Consider the following 20,802-nt stretch of genomic DNA (forward strand, 5'->3'; position numbering starts at 1 on the left):
GACTTAAGTAAAATTAGGTCACGGTGACCTACTTTTAATGTATATTGACATCTGATGTTCAAGAAAGCAGAATCATATCACTGTGACTTACATTTTAGAAATATTATAGATCGATGGAAATTGAAAATTAACATATGGCATAAACAATACTTGTCAAACTTGAATTTTGCAAAAATTAGGTCACTGCGACAGAGCTATGTGGGTTTATTTTCACACACCACTGGTTACTAACACTAGCTGGTGTTTTATCCATGCAAATGTTTTAGAAAAATGAGTACTAGATTCTGACGCTACATCTGACACATGAGCTTGTTTTAATCCTAGGCCTGTTATCTAAACATCACACCATCAGACCACGACGCATTTTTTCATTATATACATGTTTTTAAATCTAAAATGCATGCTTTTGAACTTGAATTGAAAACTTTAAGGTGGAATTCCTCACACTCCAAAATGTTCTCATATTCTTTATACTTGTTATTTCAGGTAGATATGCCATTATGTATCCTCGGTCAAAGCATCGAAGAAATTGAACCTGTCCTTTGATTATAGATTTTATATATATTTTTTAAAGAAAAATGAATAATAAAAAACCAACAATTGTCCGATGTAAAACCGGTCATAAACAAAAACATTCTATGATAAATGTTTTTTTATTAGGTATGACAGGTAGATATATATCAATGCCTCTCGAAGAAAAAAAAGTTTTGTTTTTTCTTCGTCATAATTAATTTGGTGATAAATTGAGTGGTGTTGGGGTCAAAGCGGCGCGCCTAAAACTCCTTACAAAAATGAAACATAGAATAAAGATTGAGATGTTTGGTTTTATTCAGTAAGTTTTCAAGAAAACCGAATCTACTTGGCAGGCTTATTTAATGACGTTATCATGATTGAGTTATCTCCCTTTATCATGTAAAATCCACTGGTTTTTTCCTGTTATACCTTATATATTAATATATTTGATATTGAAATGAATAACATTGTTTAATTAAAATAATATCTATAACATAAAATAGCACCATAAGATTGATTGCTTAAATTTCAACATGAACATAGCAAGCCGGTGGACATTTTAGGATGCCTATAATATAACTGAACTTCTTCGCATGCACATTTTTTTCCTATTTCATAAGAAATTATACTTTATTTTTACCGACATTAGCCTTCCTTAGCCCGAATAATCACTTTAATTTTATCATTTTTAAAGCACAAAATTTAATAATATAATTTCAAAAAAAAAAATCATTAATTGAGTCAAGGTCATTTAAAAAAAAACTATCATTAACGGTTTAATCACTTTCTGCTTGTAGAGGTAATGTAAGTGTATTATAAGTATTCTCTTGTTCATGTGAGTACGGCTTCTCGTCATTTTGAAGCGGTACTGTTTCTGGAGGTAGAATTTGTTTTTCGGAATCCAACTTTGTTTCTCCATGTATCCAATGAATTACTTCAGGGAAGTAAATTTTTCGGAACACCTCTGCTGATATCCCAAATATAGATGCCATGAGTATACAGCACCCTGAAACAAACAATGGTGAGTGTATCCTCGATATCCAGGGTTTACGATCACTATCAATCCCTGACGATAATCCCAGGTTATCTTAAATTCTTTGGTTACCGTACTTGCATACACATAAACAGTTAAAGTTTTACTGACTATTCTTCGCCAAATATTATTTTTCGTTGATTGTTCATGTAGTTTCTAAAAAAATCTTTGATGGAACAATAATTGTGAATGCACGAACTCATCATTATGTTATCTTGTTCATAATCAAATTGCCAAATTATCTAAGTAAATCGCACAGTACTAATGTGAGCGCCCTGCTATCATGTGGTATATTTACCTGCTAGCGTAAATGACATTTCGTAAGTCCCGCCTCCGTCTACTATGAAACCTATAATCGAGAAATCAGAGAAAATATACCTTGAATAGAATTATTTTTCCTTAATAGATGACTTTGGATTAAAAGTGTATGGACATTAAGCGTATTGATATAGCTATATGCTAATTATTATGGCTTCTCTTACTTTGGTATTACTAATTTGTATCTCAGATAATTAAAGGGCCTTTAACGCATACGACAAGGCATTATCATCCTCGATTGTTTGATTCTTTTCTCTCTTACTTAAACGAGAAATGGTGAAATTTCGGTTGATATGAACGTCCGTGTAAGTTACAATCGTGGCCGCATGTATTGATGACGTCACTGTCTAGAGCGTGTGACCTGTTTTTTCCCTATACCGCTAAAATACAGAGTTATCTTTTCCCCTAGCAACCGCGGGATAACCATGGGAGATCATTGTATCAGTAATGTCGAACTTACTTGCTAAAGGTGTTCCCACAAGTGTACCAACACCAGTGAAGATCATTATATCAGCAGTGTCGTACGTACCTGCTAAAGGTGATCCCACAAATGTACCAACACCACTGAATATCATTGTATCAGTAATGTCGAACTTACCTGCTAAAGGTGGGCCCACAAGTGTACCAACACCGGTGAAGATCATCGCAATACCAAAAGCGGAAACAAGGAATTCAATACCAACGATCTCAGCCGTCAGTGTACTCAGTAGAACGTAGCAGCTCCCAGAGTATGTCCCTAAAATCACCGAGTACGCTAACTGTCCAATATATGTGGCACCAAATAGAGGAAAAAGTACTGTCGATATTCCCAGCATTCCAAAAGTTCCGAAATACAACAAACTATTTGAAATATTGTCAGCATTTCCCGCCATTCCCACGAGCAGACGAGACACACAATTCATAAGCCCGCTGGCAGCAAGCAAGATGGAAGCTTGTTCCTCGGTCGATCCTCGTGAAATTGCGAAATTTGGAATGTGGACGTACATCATGTATATCCCGACATGACTAGATAACTGACTTAGACATATACACAGAAATGGAAGATTCCATAGCACTGAGATCACTTTACAAAAATGTTGTCTTCCTGTTAAGCTGTGCAGTGATAACGATAATTTTGATGTTGTCAGTTTTTCAAGGTGATTTTTGTTCACTTCTAAATACGACGGGAAGCACAGTGAACCAAACACGGAAATATTAAGAGCCATCCCAGCCAGTAGGAAGAAGAATCCGGAATCTCCGTATTCCTGCCGTGCGACTTGAATCAGAGGCGGAAAGATAAAGGCACCAACACCAGCCCCACAAGAGGCGAACCCTGTGGCCACGCTTCTCTTCTTCTGGAAGTTGAGGCCGACCACCACAACCCCACTGGTAAATACGATACCGGACCCTAATCCTAGTAAATAGAATAAAAAGCAAAAAAGAAATAAATCTTAAAGCTGTCTATTATGTAACACATTGGCCAGTCTGACACATGTAGCGCCGAAGACTGGTCAGTAATATACAAATGACACTGGCTTTTTTGTATATATGTCTTATTCTTGTTGTAAATTTTGCTGAATATCTTTTCATTATGCATAATGAGAAGATATTCAGTACAATTTGCAGTAAGAATAGGACACAAATGCGGGTCGCAAATTCATGCAGCAATTTTACTTTGACAGGATAACTTACTTTGAAAAATTAATGTGTTTACCTAAATTTACATTGCCACTAAACAGCATTGGCTGTTAGACTCTGACGTATTAATTAGTTCATCAGAGTTCAAGGGTCACAAAAAGGCTTAAGTCAGTATGATAATGCACAGAAGAATGTTGAAATATTTCTTAAATTGATCAATATAAAACTATAATATAATTGAAATATTTGAAATGGATAGAATTTTTAGTTTCTTTGTGCTTTGGTTTATCGGTCGGAATAATTCATCTACTGCAATTGTTTAGTAAGTTTTCATGAAACACACAGGAACGGATCGCACCCATTCATTACCACCAAATCATAGCCTGTTCCATTACATGATATTTTTTCTCTCCTCAGAGAGTTTTATTTTCATACTTCATTTTAAAGTACTTTTATAAATGGAATGAAGAGTTAAATGCATATACAATCATTGGTGTCATAATTTTGACAAACACGCACCGTCGGATATGCTAGAACACCAAATGTATATTACACAACAACTCATGTCAAAAATATGGAAATCAGTGCTTAACTTGCTGAATTTGCAATTTCGTGATAATTACAAAGTATTTCCACTAGTACATGGAAAATCATTTGTACCTGCGCTATCTATACACTATTTCAGATATTCGTGAACACAGAAAATATATCGTTGAGATGGTCTAGCTAGCATGTTGCCAAAATTGGCTGACCAAAATATATTGCATTGATGGCTCTAATGTAAGATGATAGCTTTTGTTAAAAATGAAAAGGTTTTTTTTTCAAATCGACATACCGAAGTTCACACAACCAGTAACGTATAGTTTCTTCAAAGTTTACACCGATATTTTATTGAATTTTAATTTTTAATAAAAGAGCATATTGGTGATTACTAAAACTCTGTTGAAATGAAGAAATTTTTATTAATACAGACACATTCATTTGAATTTCATAATTTCAGAAGATCGACTACCATTATCCTCATATAAAATGAAATTTCATAAGAAATCTTTGGTAAAGGTTTTGTTTCTCCTGGTTTTTTTACCATCCAAACCGGCACGCCCTTCAATGGTTCATGCTGTTAAATCCGACTCAACCAAAATAAAGATTACCGCCTTGGCGGACTTTTTACTATAGAGGTAACATGGAGTAGGTTCCGTTGTAAGGTTCGTGTATATCATTAGAGATTAAAAACATATGATATCTTAACGTTGAACTTACTTTTCTGTACAATGAAATTGGGACGACGTTTTGCAATTGAATAAAGTTATTACATATTTCCTTAGTACTGATGATAATTAAGCTTCAGAATTTCCTGTTTAAGGTACTGGATATTCTGTTACTAATATTAAATTGATGAAGGCTAAACTATCTGAAACAGAAAGGTGTATCTTTTGTGAAAATGCAAGGGAGACAATGTTGCATTTATTTTGGGATTGTTGCTGAGTTAAGTCTTTTTTTTTAATTCGATACATATAAAATATGACCTTGTGGTATACCTTACAATCCCCAATCAATTCTTTTTGGGGTAAATGTTGGCAAATGGGAGTATGAAATAAATTTTCTTTGGTTACTCTCGAGATTGTTATCTACTATTGTAACCAAAGGGAGACAATCCCATCTTTTGCTATGGGTAAGCTGTATCTATCTTATAACCTTATAACAAAACATAGAAGAAGCTTAACTCATACATTGTAGTAGATTTTTAAAAACAAATGGAACTTTATTTTTGATGTAATTCATTAGGAAATTAAGCATGCTATCCTTGTAGGGATCTCTAAGTACAATACTGTAGTAATCATAGATTTGGATTTGGACATGTATCAATATATACAACATGTAATATTATACAATTATCGACCTATTTTCAGGTGGATACGGTGAGTTATCAATCCGAGTAAGTGATATATCTCGAGGCCGAGGGTTAAATCATTTTCGAGGGTTGATAACTCACCGTATCCACCTGAAAATTGGTCGATAACTGTTTTATTATATGACATTTACAGGATATTAACCCGGTTGTTCAAAAAGACTTAACTACAATAAACAGGATGATACTTGCAAATGTTCCTTTTACAAACTTAAAGTAGTTTATCTATTACATGTAGTATATGGTAAATATCCAAATGTTTCTTGCTAATGTTTTAGACTAGTAAAACCGGAATATTTTATCGCTGCATCAACTTCCCGTCTTGCATTCTTGAACGTTTTCCATAAATTGAAGTTTGTAGTTGATCATCAGTTTTCTGTAGTGCTGTGCTATTGTATATTATTTACATGAATATTCTAGTCTATGGAGGGATACTCTTGTCGTCTGAGAGTACATTGAAATTTGTTTATTTATTGGAAGTAGTGGCAGTTGGAGTAGTTTGGGATAACTGTGACCTACCAGCCCTCTGTGGTCTTAAGTGAAGCTCGCTCGTTATCGCCATTACACATTAGAGCTACTCAAACATGTCTTGTAGTAGTGTGTTCACCCAGTCTCGTGTATAATTTTGACTGACAATTCATCAGTAGCTGTTTATTTTGGTTGTTTAATTTACGTGACGAAAATTTGGGTCTGTATAAAGCGTGCTTATTGTTCCTGTGCATAGCACGTTAACGCACAGATGTGCGATTTGTAATTCCGACCGTATCATACAAAATAATAACAATATTGTGGAATTTGTAAATATATCTGGTTTTTTCCATAACGACTGTATAACAACAGTTTATGTCATGTCTTTTTTTGCTTCATGGGCTGTAGCAGTGAAAGCCTCAGTGAAATGTCCCTTGAATTTAAACATGTTTCATTGCTAAATAACAAAAGGATTAGATACGGATAATGTAATACATTGTATCCTTTAGTCCCTTCCTCAGGCGAAGTGATTGTATTGCATCGGATCAACCAGTGTTATATACCTGTAGGTGTGTGACGTGTCCCATTAGCATCTCTGTATGTGTGAGAGAATACAAGTCCCATTAGTATATCTGTAGTAGCGAGAGAAAATGTGTCCCTTTAGTATATTTGGGTGTGGGTGAATATGTATCCCTTAGTATCAATGTATGTGTGAGAGAACATGTGCCCATTTAGTACTTCGGTAGGTGTGAGAGAATATATGTCCATTTAGTATCTCGGTAGGTAAAAAGTAAAATTGTTTCTCCTTGACAATGGTATCCACCATCTTTGTGAAATGTGGTTGGTTCAAAATCGATCATCAATAAGAATTAAAGCGATGTAAACGAGACGTGTATATATAAAAGAATATCGATATATATGATAATATGACATAATCAAAATAAATGTCACATTTCCAAATAATCTGAAACAATCCCTTTCAGGATTATTCTCAATGTCTTTGGGTTTATGAATTCATAGACAAAAATAGCAGGGCATTCTTCATTGACGCTTATTGTCTGTAACTTCATAAACTCAAAAAGTATTGGGAATGATGCTTTGAAATTATTCCAGATTACTTAAACAGGTACTAATTAGGCTTACATTTCTGTGATTTTACTTACTTTTACAATAAATCAAATTGAGTTGTGGCGCAGTGTATCTTTATCCAATAATTTAGTTTGTCCAATGACTGTTCCGCTTTTAACATTCTGTATGTATGACGTCATAATGCTTGACATACAAATCTTTCAGTCTATGGAACAATAACCTTAAAGATCTAACCAATAGAAATGAGTGTAACATATGAAACTAAATTATCTATACTTAACTAAATATCCGACTCCTGAAAGTCTCACCTGCTGTAAAACCATAAGATATGATTATTACTCCCAGCGATTCTGCAAATGAGCTTGCCAGAAGCCCGGATGTCATTATCACTGAGCCCACAATGAACGCCACACGACAGCTAAAATGGTTGATGATGAAACTGCCAACAACTCCTAGGAGGAAAAATGCACATTTTTATTAATTCAAACTTGATATATATCAAAAAGTGTTTTATCTTAAGGATGTACTCCTCTGAGAAGACAAAAAGTTTCTTGTATTGAACTTTTTTTCTCATATAGATTTTTGGAAAAAGGAGTTCATACCATAAAAGAAAACGGAAGAAAAATATGTCCGTGTGCTCGGTTTTCAGCTATTGTCACTCAAAGATACCTAGTTGACAAAATATTTTGCCGTTTTGACCATGTACACGAGAGATAAAAGCCATAATTTCCTAATAATGTGTTTAATATGTATGGATGTTTGTAGAATTTATTTTCCAGTAGTCTTCTTTAAAATCAACTAGTTATGATTAATAGGACTCATATTTTTCCTCATAATAACAACAAATGCTACCCCTACCCCTTAATTCTGAGCTACAAAATGCACCATTTTCAGCCATTTGTGCCAAATCTAGACTATCTATAGAAAAAGTTCTTGTATTAAACATTGTCAATATTTTGTATATCAATAGGGAAAGGGTTTTCTTTATAATTCAGGCTGAAAAATGGGGGTCCGTGTGTTTACTTTTTTGTCCCATTTAAATATTTATTATTTTCAATATTTCAGAGTAAAAAAAATAAAAGTGCTCAAATTAGCATTAAATATAAAAAATAAAGTAACAAAAGTGTATCATGTAACACATGGATGCTCAATACCACGAACCTAGTAAGATTTACAGCAAAAATTAGCCCGATACAGCTAAAATGCTGGCGCAATGATGATTTAAGTAAAAACAGTTTAAGCAAAAAATGGTAAAACTCTGGCTCCACTCAAAGCGAAAAAAGGTCGCCAAACAGCCCATTTCTTAAAATACCCGTATAAAAAATCTACTAAAAATAGAAATGTAATTTTTGACAAAATTTGCAACTAGCAACTTGCTAAGGATATTGATAAACTGTATTTGAAAATCTCATAACTTCTTTGATCTTTGTCGAAACGATATTTCAACGGGACTGAAACCTCAGAGGAAATCATCCTTAAATGGACGAAACAAAATTTGCATTGATATAAATTCAATCACAGTACATGTCATCCTCGTTATTCCAGGGGTTACTGTCACAACATATGTGTTACATTTTAGATCCAACTCTGGACCACCTCATAAATAGTCGTCAATCCAAGCTAATTAGGTATTGATTATAGTTGGAATGATTTGAATAATTAATCCGAGCATAGACTGTAATTACCCTAGTAACACATCAACGGTTTCATGCAGTAGTTTTTTTCACTATCAAACAACAGGAGCAGAACGATATATTATTTTTCTTCAGTTACAAAAGTTACTTTACTTTACGCCATTACCACCATTGAAAAGTTTGAGCAACTCTAATTTTTCTAATTTCGATAAAAATTCGGTGGCATTATCATCATTTATTGGAATGAAGTACTGAATTATTGCGCATGCACCAAAGCAAAAAACATTTTTACAGTTATTTTTTGTGTGTTAAATCTAGACAAAAAACACATTAAACACCATTGATTTTGATACAAAATGCATAAATATCATGTTTTCTCATGTCGGCGATGGAGAAGCTTTTAAACATAGAACATAAATGAAAAATAGTCATTTATGTGAAATATATTTTATTCAATGCAAAAACATAAAAAATACCACAAAATTGATTGGGAAATGTGGTCTTCATATCTCAGATCAAAATGGAAATTAATAGATTTTACTAAAAACAGTGTAAAAATGTTAAATGAAAACTATACAACTCAACTAACTTGGCATCATTGCCTGACCGTGCTGCTTTAATTTCACCGCAATATAGACGTAATATTATTGATTTTTGGTAGAAGAAATTAGAAGATGCCAAAATTTTGACAAAAAATCCTTTTGAGCTCATATTTGTAGCTGTAAAATTAAAACATATACAGTGTAATTATTGAAATTCTCAAAAAGTTGGTGAATTTTGGTGGTGAATATCATATTACAAGCTCTTCTTGATTCGTGAGTATGGAAACATATAATTTTAATGTTTTCATGGTTATATGGAACCACAACCACGAAAAATTAAAGTGAACAACAGTCGGGCAAGGATGGCTCAAGATGGTACAAAATAGGTCTGGTGTGAATGTATCGAGAGTATAATTTCTTATGAAATGGGAAAAATAAAATCTCTCGTCAAAATCCTGTCTGCGTACGATGAAATTAGATAATTAAAGTAAGGAAATTCTAAAACGTCGTCCTCCCGGCTCACTATGTCCGTGGTTACATTTCCACGCAGCCTCGCTTTCAATGCTATTCAAACTTTTCTTTACTTTAATGGTCAGAAACTGGGAAACTAAGCAGAACTTGACCGTCGTATTAATATGTGAGAACTTTTGGAAGGCCAATGGACGCATTTATACTGGTTTTCTTTGCCCGACTATTCACTTTAACCAGAACTGTCGCCAGCGTGGACGACTAATATACCCGCTACACAAATGTAATAGTTACTCCTTTAATATAGGACATTGCAAAACCCTTTATTGTTTACTCTCAACTAACGCTTTGTACCCAGGGTTCTGTGTACCAAATTTTAGTCCAAATAATCTTGCCAAATAGTTTAGGAGGGAGTTTTTGCCGCACAAAGTAGTGTGTCTACAGACAGACAATCCTATTCCAGTATACACACACTAATTAAAAACAATGAAGTGTTTAATACGATAGTAGAATCCATGTTACAAATTTGACTCACCACGGATGTTCCCCATGAAGAGTTTCAAATCACACAAACTGTCCAAAAACACTCGGTTATTTTCACCCTAGTTATGTAAGGTGTTGTTCTTTCCACCCTCGATACTCCATGGGTTACTATCACTGACGTTATATCCACCCCTGGACTATGATATCAGAATAAACCCGGTCGCAACAGAACAGAACAGGTAATTTAGTCATTATATGTACATCAAAAGAGACGTACAACGGTACACTATGCACAGTTGATTGCGTGGCTTTGAGGTTGGGCGTCACTCACGCTGTAGTCTTCAAATGAAGGGAAAAGAGGTCCTTTTGAACCCCCTTTCAAAATGTTTTTCTCGCTTTAGTGAAGTGTCTGAAACGGGTTCTTTTTAATGGGTACCACGACAAATTGGGGCTTGGTCGATTTGGGGTTAAAAAAAAAAAAAAAAATAGAAATAAATAGTTATCTCAATATCAATTTTTATATATTGAATCGCATCCATGCTGATGATATATATATTCGTAATGTGGTCATATACAAGGTACCATATTCGGTAATGTGATTATATATATATATATATATATATATATATATATATATATATATATATATACAGTACATTGATAACAAATACATTTATTATATTACTTACCTTTCTCCCGGCGGGACTTAACCCACATAGCTTTCACTTACCTTTGGCTCCAAAGCCCAACGCCCTTAACCTTTGCTCCACTGGGTCAGTTGGCGAATCACATGTCAATAAAAACCTATACAAATTTACTTATGGCTTTAAAATTAATCCGGATCACTGAAGTGATTGAAAGATATTGGAATACAACAAGAGATCTTCTTTTTTTTTGAGTAGAATTGAGAATTAGTGAAGAGAATGATTCATTTGTGTTTTCCCTCACCAAGGTTTACCAATTTTGGAGAACAAACACGGCTCGGAGAATAATAAATTCGAATGATTTCTAGAGGACATGGCGAAAGTGTATAACTGCATTTAGGTGAGGGATAATATATGTTTTCTTAATATGTGAAAATCAAGGGGGGGGTGAGGGGTAAACAGACGAATGGTTAAAAACAATTTACAATATTTTCCCGTATATATATCTTTGTATATCAACTCAACATGCATGGTAAGACGACATTGTCCACGAATTTTCAGGAAAATCAGAAGGAGGGTTCAAAACTGAGAGGAACAGTATTTGTGACTGGTCATGTAGAACGTAAAGACTTATAAACGAGTACACATCTAAAATCGTAAGTAGATTAGGGTGCATTCCCGATATTCCAGGGGTTACTATCACTGTCGTTATATCCACCACTTAATTATCTGAAGGACAGGTCAGGAGAAAAATTATTACCAATCTCAGGCCTGAAAAGATTTCCTTTTGAAAAACTGCAGAGAGAGCGACGCCCAATTTTAAAGCCGCACAACCAACCACAGTCTACCGTTATACGGCTCATTTGATGTACATCGAACGAACTTTTACCTTTTCTATTATGTTGCATTCAGTTTTGCTATGAGATATCCAGGGTTGGATATAATGACAATGATAGTAACCCCTAGATTTTCGAGGAAATGACTGGTTAAAAATTGTGTCGAAAAGGGAAATCATTTATTTTAAAAATTTTATCTCCGTTGGTGAAATACCAATATCTCATGAAATAGTACACAAAGGATTGGATCAAGGGTTCCAGAGGAGTAAGTATTTTGTTCATAAGGGTCAAAAGCAGGAACTGCTATTTCAAAAACAAAAAATAAAGACTAATATATAAAAGTGGAAAATGTAAGTATTGTGTGACCGAGTTGGGGGTGTTGTTCAGTAAATCAAGGCCTAGTTTCACAAATATTCCTTAACTTTAAATTTTCCATAGGAAAGCATCACATATTTTGACGAAGGTTCCTTAATTTAAGCGTTTTCCTTAACTTCTGTAATGCTTTCCTATGGAGACTTTTACTTAAGGAATGTTCACGAAACAGGGTCCTGGTCGCATGATTCAGAGAGGTATTTTATATATAAAAAAAAGGCCAAGAGTTCCATTACTACAAGAAACCGCGACACGAGTATACCACAGCCTACTAAAAACACACGCAACATATTCGATACAGGAGAGGATGGTTTTGTGTGAGCTTATTTGTTTACATGATGTTAAGACTCAGTCAATTAATCTACCAAAGCATCTAGAAGGTCGTAGTTATTACTAAAGATGTTCCACCGCTGACAAATGGTGTTTTTTCACTATCAAAAACAGGAGCAGACGATTTAGTAGTTTTCTTCAGTTACAAAATTTACTTACTTTACGCCATTACCACCATTGAAAAGTTTGAGCTTCTAATTTTACTTGAAGTTAAAAATATGAAAAATAATTAATTGCATCCCGAAAAAAAATCGGTGGCATTATATCATATATGAAATGAAGTACTGATTGCGCATGCACCAAAAGCAAAATAAATTTTACATTATTTTTTTGTGTTAATTAGACATATATACACGATTAAACACCAATTATTGTTCAAAAGATAAATATCATGTATGCTCTGTCGGCGATGGAGAATCTTTAAACATAAAAATAAATGAAAAATAGTCATTTATGTGAAATATTTTATTCTATTGGAAAACTATAAAATACTACCAAAAGGGAGGGAGAAATGTGGTCTTCAAATCACAGATCAAATGAAATTGAAATTTGATTCTTATAGGGAATCAAATGTTAGCGGTGGGAAAAAAACTCTAAAAAGTCAGCCATATTTTCACTTTTTTCGTACCTATGTACTTTAGTCATTAAGTCACTGTAAACATGTATATTTTTTATAACTTTTAAAACGAATTATTACGTTGATGGTTACTCATGTTATTGTATGTGCATTTAACAAAAACAATAATATAAAACAATTTATTTTACTTTCACTCCCTATAGGACATAGCAAGTAAAAGTAGTTTTTTCGGGAAACAATTAATTACTTTTAATTTTTGTATCTTGAAGTAAAAGTAGAAACTCAATTTTTTCAATAGTGGTAAGGGTGTAAAGTAAGTAACTTTTGTAACTTGAGAAAATTGCTAATTCATCTGCTGTTTTTGATAGAGAAAAAAATATCCTATGTCAGAGGTGGAGTATCTTTGAGTTGCTTTACAACCAGATTAAAACATAAACAGTATGGATTACCGATCCTTTAATCAAGTTTTTTTGTTTATTCATTTTCACATTTCTATTTTCCTTGATAATGCAACATCAAAATATGTTAAAGATGCTTCACCGCTGACAAATGGTATTTTTCACTATTAAAAACAGGAGCAGACGATTAAGTATTTTTCTTCAGTTACAAATGTTACTTACGTTACACCATTACCACCATTGAAAAGTTTGAGCTTCTATTTTTACTTGAAGTTAAAAATATGAAAAATAATTAATTGCATCCCGAAAAAAATTCCGTGTCTCTTTATCCTATATGGAAGGAAGTACTGATTGCGCATGCATCAAAGGCGAAATAAAATTATTTTATATTATTTTTTGTGTTAATTAGACACATATATATATGATCAAACACCAATTATTGTTCAACTGATGAATATCATTTATGCTTTGTCGGCGGTGGAGCATCTACAACGTAAATATATACACAAAATCTGGTCCAGTACACTACCACTCTAATGGAAATGGCCTTGACCTGGAATGAAATTAGAACAATGGTCAAAAAGATTAGCTATTGGTATATGAAGGACCAAGATTCACAGGTCTCCAATGGTCGGAACCCAGTCAAACATTAAAAATGGTCCCCGCATCTTTTAACTCGTTTCCATGCTGCACTAGCGCATTTGGCTGTTAATGGTTACCTGCGTTATACGCTTCACGTGAATACCGAATTTTGTAAGATAAAATATATAAATGAACCTGAGAAACATATATTTCAAAATGATCAACAAAATATTAAGGAAAAATAACTTATTTTTATTACAAATATATATATATATGCATATATAGCGGTTTAGGTAGCAGTAAGTGTGTTATATGAAGACATATTCTTACCTTCTAAGGCATGCGGCAAAGTGAATTGTGAAATACAAAGTTGTGTAGAATATTACATTTGTACCGAGACAACAGCCTATGCATTATCACACATGCTACTGATAAGATAAGAAAACGAGTTTCTATTCTCGACTTTCATTTCACATTTTACCTTCTCGACTGCTTCCCGACCTACCTAGTATATCTATGATTTGTTTGTTTGATTAAATTAACAGCAAAGATCATGTATGGACGGCCTCCCATGTATGTGGTGTGCAGCGTCGTGTGAAGTGCGAGGTGCGTGTTTTGGGAGACTGCGGTATATTCGTGTTGTACACCTTTGAATATTTACTTTTTTCCGTACTGTAGAAACTTTTAAAGTTTCATGTTTCATAACCGGGCGAAATATTTGACTTTTTTTTCTTCTTCAGTAATCGAATGAAAAGAATGAATTAGTTAAAAAAAATCATTTAAATAGACAGACTAACATTCATGACGCCTTCTAAACATTGTTACAACACAAAATGCCCAGATACATGTTTTATGCTTGTTTAGATGAAAACATACATGCAAAAGACACTTCACAATTACTAAAAACAGTGTAAAAATGTTAAATGAAAATATAAACCACAACTTGGCTTCATTGCCTGACCGTATGCTTTAATTTCACCGCAATATAGACGTAAATATTATGATTTTTGGTAGAACTGCCAAAATTTTGACAAAAAATCCTTTTGAGCTCATATTTGTAGCTGTAAAATTAAAACATATACAGTGTAATTATTGAAATTCTCAAAAAGTTGGTGAATTTTGGTGGTGAATATCATATTACAAGCTCTTCTTGATTCGTGAGTATGGAAACATATAATTTTAATGTTTTCATGGTTATTGTGGAACCAACCACAAAATTAAAGTGAACAGTCGGGCAAGGATGGCTCAAGTTGGTAAAAATGGTGTGAATGTATCGAGTATAATTTCTTATGAAATGGAAAAATAAAATCTCTCGTCAAAATCTGTCTGCGTACGATGGAATTAATTTAAAGTAAGGAAATTCTAAAACGTCCTCCCGGCTCACTATGTCCGTGGTTACATTTCCACGCAGCCTCGCTTTCAATGCTTTCAACTTTTCTTTACTTTAATGGTCAGAACTGGGAAACTAAGCAGAACTTGACCGTCGTATTAATATGTGAGAACTTTTGGAAGGCCAATGGACGCATTTATACTGGTTTTCTTTGCCCGACTATTCACTTTAACCAGAACTGTCGCCAGCGTGGACGACTAATATACCCGCTACACAAATGTAATAGTTACTCCTTTAATATAGGACATTGCAAAACCCTTTATAGTTTACTCAACTAACCTTCATACCAGGGTTCTGTGTACCAAATGTTATCAAAATCTGCCAAATAGTTTAGGAAGAGTTTGCCGGACAAAGTTGTGTCTACAGACAGACAACCCTATTCCAGTATACACACTATAAAAACAATGAAGTGTTTAATACGATAGTAGAATCCATGTTTAAAATTTGACTCACCACGGATGTTCCCCATGAAGAGTTTCAAATCACACAAACTGTCCAAAAACACTCGGTCATTTACACCCTAGTTATGTAAGGTGTTGTTCTTTCCACCCTCGATACTCCATGGGTTACTATCGCTGACGTTATATCCACCCCTGGACTATAATATCAGAATAAACCCGGTCGCAACAGACCAGAACAGGTAATTTAGTCATTATATGTACATCAAAAGAGCCGTACAACGGTACACTATGCACAGTTGACTGCGTGGCTTTGAGGTTGGGCGTCACTCACGCTAGTCTTCAAATGAAGGGAAAAGAGGTCCTTTTGAACCCCCCTTCAAAATGTTTTTTCTCGCTTTAGTGAAGTGTCTGAAACGGGTTCTTTTTAATGGGTACCACGACAAATTGGGGCTTGGTCGATTTGGGGTTAAAAAAAATAAAAAATAAATGTATATAGTTATCTCTATACAATTTTATATATTTTAATCGCATCCATGTGATGATATATATATTCTGTAATGTGGTCATATACAAGGTACCATATTCGGTAATGTGATTATATATATATATATATCTACACAGCACATTGATAACAAATACATTTATTATATTACTTACCTTTCTCCCGGCGGGACTTAACCCACATAGCTTTCACTTACCTTTGGCTCCAAAGCCCAACGCCTTAACCTTTGCTCCACTGGGTCAGTTGGCGAATCCATGTCAATAAAACCTATACAAATTTACTATGGCTATAAAATTAATCCGGATCACTGAAGTGATTGAAAGATATTGGAATACAACAGAGATCTACTTTTTTATTGAGTAGAATTGAGAATTAGTGAAGAGAATGATTCATTTGTGTTTTCTCACCAAATTTACCAATTTTGGAGAACAAACACGGCTCGGAGAATAATAAATTCGAATGATTTCTAGAGGACATGGCGAAAGTGTATCAACTGCATTAGGTAGGATAATATATATATTCTTAATATGTGAAAATCAAGGGGGGGGGGGGGGTTGTAAACAAACAAATGGTTAAAAACAATTTACAATGTTTTCCCGTATATATGTCTTTGAATATCAACTGAACATGGTAAGACGACATTGTCCACGAATTTTCAGGAAAATCAGAAGGAGGGTTCAAAACTCTAACCAAATGAAGTCTTGGCAGCTTTTTCCCGAACTGCCTTTAGTTTTACTATGAGATAGACTAGGGGTGTATATAACGACTGTATTAGTAACCCCTGGAGTAACGAGGGTGAAGTCTTTCAAACCTTACCGATTTCTTCTCTTCTCTTTGCATTGTACACAGTACCATTAATCTGCAGTATTAAAAAATCTTTTAAAATAGAGATGAAATGAAAGAAAGTGATGCACAAGAAACTTTACCTCGCTGGATGTTCGGGGTTGTTCGGATCCGTCTCTCATACCCAGGGTCAGGTAGTTATATATATAGTACTGTGAATGTTTTTTTTTTATAAGTGTGCGTTATGCACACACACGTACCTATATATTTGAACATACTTACATCACTATTTAACTTCCGTGATTACACTGATATACTACTTAACTGTGCTGCCAAATATAGACACATCAAATTATATTTACACAGCTAGAGTTAGGTTAGGTAATTAATTAGTAGACAATCACATTACATTTTACAGAGTTAGACTTCGGTAATCCACTGTTATACACATCAAATTTCATTTACAGCTAGAGTTAGGTAATCAATTGGTAAATACAATCACTTAACATTTTACAGAGATAGAGTTAGGTAATCAATGGGTAGACAAGCACATTACATTTTACAAAGTAAGACTTCGGTAATCAATTGGTAGACATTCACATTACATTTTACAGAGTTAGAGTTAGGTAATCAATGGGTAGACAAGCACATTACATTTTACAAAGTAAGACTTCGGTAATCAATTGGTAGACATTCACTTTACATTTTACAGAGTTAGACTTCGGTAATCCACTGTTATACACATCAAATTTCATTTACAGCTAGAGTTAGGTAATCAATTGGTAAATACAATCACTTAACATTTTACAGAGATCGAGTTAGGTAATCAATGGGTAGACAAGCACATTACATTTTACAGAGTTAGACTTCGGTAATATACACATCAAATTTCGGCAATCAATTGTTAGACATTCACTTTACATTTACATTTATCCACATACACATCAAATTTCATTTACAGCTAGAGTTAGGTAATCAATTGGTAAATAACAATCACTTAACATTTTACAGAGATAGAGTTAGGTAATCAATGGGTAGACAAGCACATTACATTTTACAAAGTAAGACTTCGGTAATCAATTGGTAGACATTCACTTTACATTTTACAGAGTTAGACTTCAGTAATCAATGGGTAGACAATCACATTACATTTTACAGAGATAGGGTTAGTAATCAGTAAAACTAGTTAGTGAAATAATAGATACAATCACTTTATATTATACAGACCTGGGTAACCCATTAGCCCAGAGCAAAAGCCTACATTCATCTTTTTCTTCAAATATCACAGCATATATCCGAGAAAACTACAAAAACGACGATATCTCTATCAAGCGTATTCGCTCATCTGTGAGCTCTTCGGGTTATGGTTCATTTATGTGTGTGTGGCTTGGCGTTATACACAAAACTGTTAAGACATCTAAAGGGCGCTCTCCTGGGGCGCTTAGGTCTTTGATGGGATCGGCATTAAACGACGATGTGTGTTTTGTGTTATATAACATTACAAAATATTTTTTCATCTTGGTAAGTCTTACATGGGTAACATGTTCCGTCCATCACTACTGTTATCATTTCAATCATTTTTTTAATGACATGTTGTAATATATAATATATATTATACGCAATATATATTATGTATAATATATATTATGTATTATTACAACATGCCATTTTTTACAAATCGAGTCAGGTATGACCATGGTGCACGTCAAGGAAATCTACGCCCGGTAGTATAGGCACAATCCCGAAATATGCTAATTTCAATATTTTTTTTCTTTTTGTTGTTTGACTATTTTTTAATCGTTTGTCAAACAAACTAAATATTCATTGAAAAATATGTAAGCACGTCAGATACATATTTAACAGTTTGTTCAAGGATGCACTATATGGTGTCCTAGAGGAAAAAACATTTATCCTTTTTATGATGTTCCCGTGTTTATAATAGTTACCATACCACCTACAGCTAGGCTCAGTTTCACGAACATTCATTTGCTTGTGCTAATGTCACTCTAAATGTTGGTTTTTTATGCCAGGAATTTTTCGAGCTTTGTGACCTTTACTCACATCTAAAGATAAAAAGACATGATTTTCCTTTCAGAGGTGTTTATTATGTAGGGATGTTTGCCAGCATTTCATATATAATAGTGGTCTGCCATTTTAAAATACACACGTTGTCCATCAGTAATGATTAAAATAATTCTTTTTTTTCCTCAGATTAACAAAACATATGACTACCCATTCCCCATGACGTTGTGACTACATGATGCACCAATTTTTCAGTCATTTTGACAATCTTTAAACCTTTTATAGAAAATGTTCTGGTATTTATTTTATGTTAAATATTTTGATTATTAAAAACTTCGTGGGGAGATTTGACGTTCATAATTATAGGTATATTATATTTATAACCGCCATAACTTCATATTCTCACTAAAACAACCGTTGTCTATACATAAAATCCTTGTGAAAATTGTTTTCAAATGTTCTATAAACTCTGGATTCATGTTTATTTTGGCTGTTTCTGTATTCCACAAGTTAGATTAATTTGGGGACTCCACGTTTTGTGTGTGTGTGTTGTTTTCTCTTAGTTTTCTATATACTTATAACATGGGTGGTGTGCTATCATCTTGGACTGCCAGTTGTATCCTTGGATTACATTGACCCATACTTCGATATTCCAGGGGTTTCCGATCACTTACGGATCTTCTACATGTAGAGAATCGTAAGTGTTTGATTCGCTTCATTGCTCTGGTACTTTTGCTTTTTAATAACCTCCGTGTCATAATAATTAGTTGATCGTATATTGGTTTTATAAACAATGCTGTTATTCTGGATTGTAATCAGTAATATTGCTTGGTTTGATTTGCTTCATTGTTCTGGTACTTTTGGTTTTTGATAAATTTGATTATTGCAAATTGAATGCTCGAGGTTGTACTTAATCCTCTACATAATCCCCTGGACACACTGAAAATTCGGTCAAACTTTTCCCGAACTAAATATGGCGGGAGGGACCGGCTTTCCCGCGGTTTGGGTGGGGCGGGTGGGGAATATGGCGTGGCGTACTTCCCGCGGTTTTGGGAGGGGGGGGGGGGCAGTTGTGCCCTTAGTTTACTACTACTATTATTTTATTGCATTTTTTCTATAAGAAATTGTTACTTTAAGTATACACTAATGGTATTCGCCAAGGTGGTGCCATTGGTCGTTACATTTAACCTAACAAGTTCTGCTAAAATGCATTACTGTAATAGCATACTATTGGGGTTTTTTTTTTCCAAAATGACGCTGGACATCAGGAAGAACTTGAAAAGCAATTCCGAAATTTCATTTCTGTGTATAATCAAAAAGTGTTTTTTCCAAAATCAATGGCATTTCATATGTCTTTGCTAATCTCATAATAACCATTAGAGTTATGAATCCTGGCCAAGTTGTTCTCTTGTCTGGGAATAAATGTACCTGGCACTTGGTTTAAAATCAAAACATAGATTCTAATGCAAGATTAGATCTATGCAACACGTGATGGGACTTAATAATCAAGATCATGGTCACAAATGTCAAGGTTGACAAAGAACTCTTTTATATATCTCGTAAGGAACAATGGGCTTTATAAAGAGAAAATTCCTGATTTTTCGCTATAAGCCTTTCCTTTCAAATTTGTCAGATGACCGTCGAGGCCCCCAGGCTTTTTGAGGTTGATAGAGCCAGACCTGGAGATTTTCTTATGATTTTCAAAACGAATCATGATCTTAATCTTGAGGAATCTCTTAACTTAAAATTTTTCCTAGGAAAGCATTACAGATTTTAAAGATGCTCCACCATTGACAGAGCATAAATGATATTTATTATTTGAACAATAATTGGTGTTTAATCATGTATATATATATGTCTTATTAATACAAAAAATAATATAAAATAATTC

The 20,802-nt window shown here is 33.9% G+C and overlaps 1 protein-coding gene across 1 annotated transcript; it reads right to left on the bottom strand.

The window, feature by feature from the left end:
* Positions 1–810: 810 nt before the first annotated feature.
* LOC138335375 (monocarboxylate transporter 12-B-like) lies at positions 811–7,395 on the bottom strand. The gene is made up of 4 exons (XM_069284432.1): positions 7,256–7,395; positions 2,463–3,257; positions 1,845–1,895; positions 811–1,519 (listed from the first exon to the last, which is right to left on the bottom strand). Exons 1-4 carry the CDS (start codon positions 7,329–7,331, stop codon positions 1,290–1,292), a joined length of 1,152 nt encoding a protein of 383 aa, XP_069140533.1. The 5' UTR covers positions 7,332–7,395; the 3' UTR covers positions 811–1,289.
* Positions 7,396–20,802: the final 13,407 nt, after the last annotated feature.

The sequence above is a fragment of the Argopecten irradians genome, chromosome 11 (assembly GCF_041381155.1).
Source record: "Argopecten irradians isolate NY chromosome 11, Ai_NY, whole genome shotgun sequence".
NCBI lineage: Eukaryota > Metazoa > Mollusca > Bivalvia > Pectinida > Pectinidae > Argopecten > Argopecten irradians.

Excerpts from the sequence above, each read along its gene's own strand:
- LOC138335375 (XM_069284432.1), bottom strand. The coding sequence starts at position 7,331 with ATGACATCCGGGCTTCTGGCAAGCTCATTTGCAGAATCGCTGGGAGTA. Across the intron at positions 3,258-7,255 it reads ATCTTATGGTTTTACAGCAG|GATTAGGGTCCGGTATCGTA; the intron begins GTGAGACTTTCA and ends TCTATTTACTAG. Across the intron at positions 1,520-1,844 it reads AATGTCATTTACGCTAGCAG|GGTGCTGTATACTCATGGCA; the intron begins GTAAATATACCA and ends TGTTTGTTTCAG.